Genomic DNA, 10,255 nt, shown 5'->3' on the forward strand with positions numbered 1-10,255 from the left:
AAATAGATTGATCAAATTCATTTACAAACATACCACCTGCGAGTCCATCACCGGCAGCTAAAATCAAAGGAAACTCTTTGTGTTAATCAACACTCTCTCTCCTCCTCTACTGGTGATACTGACTGCACGCACACTAGAGCAGGGTTCCCCAACTGTCGGCCCGCGGAACGCATTAGGACCGTGAGTGATTTTATTTGGCCCCTCCAGTTTTCAAAGAAAAAAAGAAAAAACGTTTGTTTCATTTTTTATTGTTTGACATAAAAGACTGTAAAAACACCAGCAAATCAGCTCCAAGTGATTTTAATTACCATCCATAATATAGAGATATATGTAATTGTATACAAATGTAAGCAAGGTTTGAAATGATCATGTTTTAGTCAAATATAATACCTGTTTGGGCTTCTTGCGGTCAATTTGCAGTCTACAAATTATTTGTAATGATGTTACGGCTCCCTGACCATCCGCTCAAGAACAAATCGTCCCGCGGCTGAATCTAGTTATTGATCCCTGAACTACAGTATCTAGCGTTCTGCCTAGCATATCTTTGCTCTGTGATGCACCTTGGAAGGAACCTTTTTATTTATATATTTTTTTACATACATTTTTTGAAACAAATAAGAAAAGGACAAATCTGAGGGGGCACAAACCCTTGTGGCCCCTATGGGCATGACACCCTGTAATACCTTCCAGCAGTGTTTGGGTCAATTTCATTTTGGAAATGTTTCCCCCTGCTGTCAGCATTGGGGGGGGGGGGGGGGGGGGGGGGGGGGGATGTGGCAGGTAGCAAAAATAAAATAAAAAATCTAAATCCAACAGATAAAATATTAAGTTATATCACGTGTGTGTGTGTGTGTGTGTGTGTGTGTGCTTTCCATACGGAATTATTATTGGTTTTGTTCTTAAACCCCAATTTTAGGAGCCCATAGATGACTAAACATTTTTCATATTGTACACTACATAGACTATATTTCCGAGATGACCACTTTTTCCCCTCTCTCTGCCAGTGAGACAATTGTAGGCTGTGTTGCTAAACGCGCTGAGTACACATATACAGGAACTGTGCCGTCAGAGCACAGAGAGAGAGCAGTGAGGGAGTGTGCGGTACACGAATGTGCTCAGTGCTGCTATCAGCCGATAGAAGCTTGACAGGCGACCAGAGGGGGACACAGATACTGATAGAGCGGGAGAGAGACTCTCTTCCGACGTCGGTGCTGGAACAGATGGGCGCGACATTCGTCCACTAACCGGTTACCGTATATTCCACGGAGGCAGACAATACAGCTATCCAATGCTGGCGGAATTTAGCTGACCACAGTTGGACACACAATATCCAGTAAGTTCGTTCATACGATATAGCCATGAATGACACTTTGTAATTTCATCATCTCTTTAATTGCAGGGCCCCCATAACATTGAATATATATGGCCTTCTATAAATAGGCCTAAACCTTATGTATTTGGTTACTAAAGAAACAAATGCTTTACACGCAAACTTTATTACCATATTCCGTTTAATATCCATAGTGTCTTGTTTCCTATGATTGAAGGTGAACACAGTTTGGTTAAGAAGTCGATACAGCACCACCCATCGGTTGGTTGAATTGAAAGGGAACATATGCAATTGGGGTGTGACCATCTGTATGTAGCCTAGTTACAGTGTGGACTCACTCATGCAGACCAAAATGTAATGTTTGCCTTCGTCAGAGAAGCAGCAATGTCATGAATGGAAGTTATTCAGACCTTTGGATAACAGTTGGTTGGTTGGTTATTAAGACAAAACTAACAGTCAGTATATAGACAACCTTTACAGATATGTTTTCCTATGACCAATAAAAAAATTAAAATAACACTAGGCCTAATTATATGCATGCCCTCAAGACTGAAATAGACTTAAAAATGTAGTACCATGTTCCCAAAGATGACGTGATTGAGTTGATTAGTGTCCCATAAAAGGCTAGTGTATAAGTGCATGTAGGGTAGAACAGTGCATTTCATTTCACAGACAAAAAGCTATGTATAACAGGTAGCCTAAACCCTTAATTATACAGATAAATATTAAACATAAAAGGTTTGTTCCACCTATTTAAGCACCTTTAGCATCGTTATTGAAGTAATGACATGAACCATACAAGAACAGCAAGTCTTCTGACATATCCATATACTGTACATTCATACACAGTAGCCTACACCACACTTGCTTGTCAAAAAATTTGATAAAACAGTTTCATTAATGTGAATCAGCAATGAATATCTACAGTCTCTAAATAGATAGAGTGGTACATGTCAACATCCTCCTCCTACCCTATAGTGTAGCAGAGTTCTATCATCATGGCAATCCACATCTCAGGGAGGGAAAGGGGAAAGGGAAGGAAGAGTTGGCATTCAAATTCAATGCTGGAGCAGAGCACAGTGAAATGTAAGTCATGTAAACAAATGAACTGCTAATTGACCTGCTACAACCAAAGCTTTGGTACACAATACTTTTTTTTGTAAAGTATATATACTTTATTTTTTATTTTTTATGTATGCCTTTCAGAGTTGGTTAAATTCCATGAACTATAAAATGATGTTGGTTACACTGTGCCATCTACTCTCATTTTCTGAAGTTCTCTGAAGTTGAAATTATAACCAATTAACCCCATATGTGCCTATTGTTTATTTTGTGTCTCTAGCCGTAGGCACCATGATCCCTCGTAATATGCGAACAGGTGGGATGGACCTGCCAGGGGTGGAGTCAAGGGATGTACCCCTTATTGGCTACCGGCCTTTAGCGCCTGACGATATTCCCCTCAGCAGCCAATCAGGACAAGTGACTGACAGTACTGGACTGGACTCCTCTGAGGTTGGAAGTGATTTTATATTTGATTAGCTTGATTAGGAACATGTAAGTAAATAATTCACAGCAATTAACTGCAGTAGTAGTTTCATTGTGCTGAGAGAGACATCAAGGTGCAGTTGCACTTTAATACCTGTAAAGTTATGGAGGGCGCTGTTACCTGTTCTCTCATATAGCAAACTTTCTCCAGTGGTCTCATATTAATTCACCTGATATGGTGAATCCAGTAAATGGCTGATTTGATACAGAAACACGTCTGTGTCATCTAATTTAAAGATGCACTATGCAGAAATCGCTCTGCAAAAATTATTATAGTTTGCAAGTATAGTGTAGAGCAGGGTTTCCCCCCCCCCAATGTGGGAATGTAGAGAATCATTCTACCATCTAAACCGCTGTGAAATATCTTTTCCATAACCAAAAATATTGTATTTTCAGTTGTTTGAAGCTGGTGTACAAAACCTAAAGTAAAAGTCTCAAAAATGAAACTTAAGACCGGGAAGCATAGAAATAGCACACATAGAACAGCTCTACAGCTTCTTAGATGTGCTTTCAATGGGAATAACAGATGTACATTTCTATGTGAATTTGGTCGGGTCGCCCTTTAAAATTGATCACGTTCCTCAGACCAACCAGGGTAGGGGGTTAGGGTATTAGAGCAGTGGTCTGTGAAACCGTGGTAACAGGGCTCTCCTACCAGTTCCTTGAGTAAACAGCAGATGCGGTCGGTTGGTTTTCAAAGAGCCTCAGGGATTTCAGTCATTTTGATTTCAAAGACAGACACTAAAGAGGAGGTACTTTCCATCAAGACATGCCAGTGAATGAGATGATGTTTGACCACCACACATTGAATAAAAAGCTAATGTCTTGAGATTTCCAAGTAGACTACTGTAACATTTTTGCTAAGATGTTGCTTTCTTAAACATTACTTTTATGACCATATTAGATGTATGTTCTATTGTAATTCAGTATTTATTTATATCCAGTTGAATTCACCTGAAACAGAAAGGGTTGTGTAAGTTGTTTGAAAGTGTGCAAACCTGGACAGGTTGACAGCATGCGTGTTTTTCTCACGATGTGTAACCTTTCTTAATGTTCCATTGGCCGAGACAGAGGCTGTAAAGGTTTTATCAGACTAGTTGTGGCAGTCAGTTGCTGGGTTATTCTACTCTACTCACACAGCCTTGTTGTTCTGTCACTAATGTGTGGGTTTTACTCCTTTTCAACCCTAAAGTACACATATAATTGTTTCCATTGTAAGTTCTTGCCTCTTTTATAGTAAATAATGTGTTGTGAGATATTATACTACTTCATTTATGACACTTAGGCCTATGTAATTTCATCGCTTTGATTTGACAAATCATTATATTCACCCAATAATTGCAGACCGTATCAGTTCAATTTAAGATGAAAACGTGATTCCATTTACTTTATTGTCTCTTAATTAGATATCAATGAACTCCATAATTTTCCACTGACTAACTCTCATACACTTGCTACTTGGCTTTAGTGCATAGTGCACATGATGATCGTCTCATTGGCTTTGTCTTCACTTAGCATGCAGTCTCAAGAAACTCCCCGGGGCTATAAAAAGAAGTCACACTGACTCTGACACCAGCTGCAGTGGTAACGTCCCTCTTGTTCTGTTTATGTCACATGACATGACCACTGCACAGCCTTGTGGTAAATAATCTATGGGTGGCTGCCAGCTGGTGGGTCTATGTGTTATGTGTTGTACACCTCCACCACTCCACTCAGATATCATAGGCCGGGTTTCAGAGGACATTCTATCAAGTGGAATTGAATCCAGCCACTTGTTCACTCTTTAATGAGGGAAACTTAGATGCATGTGAATGGGCTTAGACAATGGGGTCAGGCCTCACAACGACAATCCACCCCCCTGCAGACAATTCAACTTTTCCACACAGTGCAACATGTTCTTTAGGTCAGGTTTCATAGATATGAGCTACCAGCAGCAACATTTGTTTTGCAGGTATAGCTTGGTGGAATCATTTCAATAGTATTTTCTCGCTTATCTTAAAATAGGGCCTATGGTTTGTCACATAGTGCTGTGGTGACCCATATAGTCTATTGAATATTCTTTCTGAAGAAGAAACAAAGTGTATTTCCGATATGACCCTGATAGTTAAAACAACCTTATGAACCAAAGATTTAAAAGAGATTTCAGATAAGACTTTGAAATAAGGAAATAGAGCAGCTCTGACCAGAATACCACCAGGGCTCACTTTAAAGGGTAGAGAGGGTACCATGGGATGCACAGATGAAAGCGTGAGAAGAAGAGCGGGGAAAGATGGGAAGGAAGGGGTGGGAGCCTGAGAGGGAGAGCAAGGGAGCACAAAACAAAACAATAGGCATCTTTAAATAACATTTCAGACGATATATTTACGAGCCCCAATTGTATTGCTGTGTAAAGTAGTCAACAATATTGGTGTCAGCGGTGGGATTATGTTTTCACATGACAATACGCTCCCATTTGCTCACGTACCCATTTGCTCATACTGTACAACCTTAGATACTTATTTAAAGGGACAAAGCCCAAAATGTCTGATGTTAACGAACAAGTGACGGAAGTAGAACTTGAGACTGTGTAAAGACAGGGGGTGAAGATAGAGAGATTGTGAGGCTCTTCCTGCTTTTTCCCCCTGCACCGATGCCCATCGTAGCGGTCAGAGGAGACCGGGTTGTGAGGGAAAGAGAAGGAGAAAAAATAGCAGCTCGTCACGACAGCACATCCTGCTTCCTGTGTTTGTCTCCGCTCATAATATACTTCCTCTATGGCGAGGAAAGATGGAAATATAGAGACAAGGAACATGTTGAATCATGAGAGAGGTTCCACATAAAGAGGATAACCATTGAGTTAAAACTAGCAACAATGGAAAAAGTGGGCGAACGAAAGAAAACATTGGACAAAATCTGTAAACATGAGCAGACATAATGGGAGATTTGAAAGATACAGTATCTGAGGAGGGTCAAGCACATTTCCTTATCAAGATGTTTCTCATGGAATGAACCTCAGCCACTTACTTTCATGATTATTTTCATCCTCTCCCTGAGCCAGCTTTTCCTTACAGTGGAGCAGCCAAGTCCTTGTATCGATTGTTGGGGAAAATACACTAGAAAATATTCAAAGATTTTGTGCATTTGGTAGAACAGAAACACTGTAGGGGTTGTTACATGCCACAATATTAGACATCCTCATTGGTGCCTCTCGGTTCCATCGCCACTCACAGATTGAGATGTGGTGATTGTGGTTGGTTGAGGTTGACACGGATGGTCCCAAGGAAGTAGTTATACTGTAGCTAACTGTACCAGGAAGAGTTGTGGGTAAACTTAACCTTAGACCTACTGCTTGAGACAAAAACATAATAACATGGGAAAGTAGGCATACAGTAGACCTATGTTAAAAATGTAAACAAGTATTTTGCCTCACTTTTACAACTGCAGTCTCTTAGAAACAGCGACTGTGCTTTTACATTTACATTACATTTTAGTCATTTAGCAGACGCTCTTATCCAGAGCGACTTACAGTTAGTGAGTGCATACGAATCGAACCCACAACCCTGGCGTTGCAAACGCCATGCTCTACGCCTAGTTAATAACACCCTGATTAGTTGAATGCACAGTGCTACTGTAGGCCCACAGAACAAAGGCTTCTCTGTTTTATGTGACCTGATGTAGGCTAGCATTGATGACAACACACAAATAATCATCTCTAAAAGTCCTATGTTCTATCTTCTATGTTCTTTCTGTGTACATTGAGCTGAATAAACCAAGGCTAGAAATCATCTTCAACATCTCCATATACTTACACAACCTTCCTTCTGTCTGTTGCATAGAGTCATATGTGTGCAGACAGTGCGGTTATAGGTGCCGGTAAACAGAGCTACACAGGCTAACAAAGGCTAGTAGTCTATGCTAGCTACAGTTGGTTAACATGCTAACATTTGCTTATGCTAACAGCCAGACCTAGCTTCTACTAGTGCTGACAGGCTGTAGCCTGAACCAGTCTGTCATTGTGAGGCTGTGAAAGTCCCCACCTGTGTGTCAACATGTGCTCACACGCTAGTGTCGTTAGCCCGTTGAGTAAACAGGGCGTGCTTCCTGCTTTATTAGTTGACTTGGAACATTTATGAACTGTCATTAGCATATGACATATATTAACAGGTCAGTGTCAGAGGATGTAATGATCCTCAGAGCAAGTTTGTTTAAATATTGATGATGGAGGATGAGTTTAGACAGTTAGGTCTGCCTCTAAATTGACTCTATTCATTGTTGGAAGAGAAGTAGTCAAACAGGTTTAGCAACAAATGTAGGTCATTCACACAGGGAGAGAGGGAAGGAGGGATTGAAAGAGAGAAGGTATTGTGAGCCAATAGCTGCAGACCTTCTCATTGTGTGTAGGCTATGTGAGTCCCCTGTGTGTTCAACAGGTGAGTCTAATACTATATCATTCCTCTCCTGTGTGTGTGTGTGTGTTTGTGTGTGCGAGAGAGCGAGTGTGAGTGTGTGTATACGTCTGTATACGTCTATCTCTGTGTGTGTGTGTGTGTGTGTGTTTGTGTGTGCGAGCGAGCGAGTGTGAGTGTGTGTATACGTCTGTATACGTCTATCTCTGTGTGTGTGTGTGTGTGTGTGTGTGTGTGTGTGTTTGTGTGAGCGAGTGTGAGTGTGTGTATACGTCTGTATACGTCTATCTCTGTGTGTGTGTGTGTGTGTGTGTGTGTTTGTGTGAGCGAGTGTGAGTGTGTGTATACGTCTGTATACGTCTATCTCTGTGTGTGTGTGTGTGTGTGTGTGTGTGTTTGTGTGAGCGAGTGTGAGTGTGTGTATACGTCTGTATACGTCTATCTCTGTGTGTGTGTGTGTGTGTGTGTTTGTGTGTGCGAGCGAGCGAGTGTGAGTGTGTGTATACGTCTGTATACGTCTATCTCTGTGTGTGTGTGTGTGTGTGTGTGTGTGTGTGTGTGTGCGAGCGAGCGAGTGTGAGTGTGTGTATACGTCTGTATACGTCTATCCCTGTGTGTGTGTGTGTGTGTGTGTGTGTGTGTGTGTGTGTGTGTGCAAGCGAGCGAGTGTGAGTGTGTGTATACGTCTGTATACGTCTATCTCTGTGTGTGTGTGTGTGTGTGTGTGTGTGTGTGCGAGCGAGCGAGTGTGAGTGTGTGTATACGTCTGTATACGTCTATCCCTGTGTGTGTGTGTGTGTGTGTGTTTGTGTGAGCGAGTGTGAGTGTGTGTATACGTCTGTATACGTCTATCTCTGTGTGTGTTATGGGTGTGCCCATGTGATGCAGGCACACAGAGGGGGTGGCCCTAATGACGGCTTCAGGTGTGTTTATGTGTGTTAAGTCCGAGAGCCAGACAAACTGAAAGATAAAGACATACAATCCTGTCCCTCGGTCATTGAAAAACGACGGTCAAGGAGAGAAGAGGAAACTAGAAAGGCAGATGAAAGAAAGTGGACAAGATGGTGTTTGTGGCTTTCTTGTGAAGTTCTCAAAGAAGCTAAAGGCTTGTAGCCTGTCTGGACTTGTCGAGACAAAGGTAACTTGTGTTTTTTTGGGTCAATGTCAATCAGATACAGATAGGTGGGAAAGAGAAAGAGCAACAGACAGATATGAGATCAACAACAGAAACATGCTACAGCAGTAGGTAGAACAGCATGTTCTGAACCTATGCCATGATAATAGAGGGACTATGGATTGAATAGGATACTTTCACTTTTAATGCAAATGATACATTAACTGAGCATGGCCCTTTGGTACTCAAGTTGATTTTAATGAGAAAGTGGTTACTGAAAGTAGTTATAGAAGGCACCTCCACATGTCAAATAAGGAGATTGATAGACACATTATAGGATACAGCAGTTGTTGCGGAACTGTCTGGTCAGTGGTCAATATGACCTGCTTTGTGCTTAATCCATTTGCACTTATATGTTGACCTGGATATTGCTTATCATCATATTGTGGTTGGATCTCAACTGAAGGGGAAATGAATGCAAAAGGAGGCTGTGCAATGCCCTAAATAGATTTGAAACGTTTGATATTGTTGTTGTTCTGTTGATGTTGTTATGGTTTAATTAAGGGGGGTGGTTATACATGTTGAATGATTCACATATGACCAGAGTCAGACTTCTGTTTGTATCACTGGTATGGATTGTTGAGGTCAGTAGAGACTATTGATGATGTCACTGTGTTTTCTCATGCATTTTTCAGCATGGAAAATCACAGTTTCATGGGTGTCAATGGCAGAGAAAGTGTAAACTGATATATCCATTCATGCATTACCCCCCAGGTACATTAGGATGTCTCGTTATTTTACTCATAGTAGGCCTATTTCATGGAATGGTTCAGTGAAACTGTGAGCAGGTCATTTCAGTACAGTATCACAGCTGTTTTGCAAGTATTAAAATGGCAAGTGTATTTCATGGAATGTTATAATTTCTGTTGAAATGATGCATTGTTTGTTTTCCAAAACATATGAAAGATGTTGTGATCCAAAGGTTTAGTTACATTTACAATTTACTGTGTATTGTTTTGTGTTAAGACAAACTCTACTTCACTTACAACCTTATCAGATTCTGGTGATATTTCACCCATGTTTGTTTGTTTTCGCTTTTCAACCCATTCAGATATTTTCTGTTAAACTGCTTTGCCCTTTGAAACTCCTAAATATTTATGTTTATTATTATACAATTATTATACAATTATAATAACATAATATGCATGGGCACGTCGGGGCTTTATGCTATGCTAAAACCTGAGGTTCTGGTTCTGGTCATTTTGTTCATATCATGTTACAGTATTTATATTTATTGTATGTTGTTGTATTCCACAGGTGGAGGCTTCCCCCATGAAGAGTACTTGGTACTGTCCTCTGGATTTGGTAGGTCAAAGAAACTTGAGAAATGCATGAATAACTAGAGTTTCCGTATAAATCATGGTTTGATGACAGTGGGAGATTTGTGCGAGAGTATGAATTATGCACGTATTTTACTGAATCATACTTTCTCTCTTCCTCAGTCTACTGTGTTGGAGGAGGAAGAGGACGGAGTGATATATCATGTAGCGGTGAAGCAACAGCATGGTGCCCCCACCAGTGCATCAGTGAGAATACATACCATTTTATACTGCACAGAAATGACAGTATAATTGCACCTTACATCCTTACACGTTATTAAGTCTGAATTGTCATGGTAATATTGTTATAAATCTCTCTATTTCGTTCTCTATGTCTCCCCCCCTCTCTCTCTCTCTCTCTCTCTCTCTCTCTGTCGCTCTCTCTCTCTCTCTCTCTCTCTCTCTCTCTCTCTCTCTCTCTCTCTCTCTCTCTCTCTCTGTCGCTCTCTCTCTCTCTCTCCCTCCCTCCAGTCCAGCTCTCGTTCACAGTGTGTGAAAGCAG

At 40.9% G+C, this 10,255-nt stretch overlaps 1 protein-coding gene across 3 annotated transcripts in view; it reads left to right on the top strand.

Annotated features, from left to right (window-relative positions):
* Positions 1–1,085: 1,085 nt before the first annotated feature.
* The window catches only part of rgl2 (ral guanine nucleotide dissociation stimulator-like 2), a 19,036-nt gene continuing 9,866 nt past the window's right edge, over positions 1,086–10,255 (top strand). The window contains exons 1-5 of one of the 3 annotated variants that reach the window (XM_084158669.1): positions 1,086–1,333; positions 2,673–2,842; positions 9,692–9,739; positions 9,877–9,960; positions 10,225–10,255. The exon at positions 10,225–10,255 is cut by the window's right edge and continues 133 nt beyond it. In XM_084158669.1, the coding sequence (XP_084014795.1) occupies positions 2,684–2,842; positions 9,692–9,739; positions 9,877–9,960; positions 10,225–10,255 (322 nt within the window). In that variant the 5' untranslated portion in view covers positions 1,086–1,333; positions 2,673–2,683. Of the gene's footprint in view, positions 1,334–2,672; positions 2,843–7,183; positions 7,285–8,152; positions 8,399–9,691; positions 9,740–9,876; positions 9,961–10,224 lie in introns of those variants that run through there. The other 2 variants (XM_084158671.1, XM_084158670.1) reach the window with 2 other exon arrangements.

Source organism: Coregonus lavaretus, assembly GCF_964263955.1.
Source record: "Coregonus lavaretus genome assembly, chromosome: 3".
NCBI lineage: Eukaryota > Metazoa > Chordata > Actinopteri > Salmoniformes > Salmonidae > Coregonus > Coregonus lavaretus.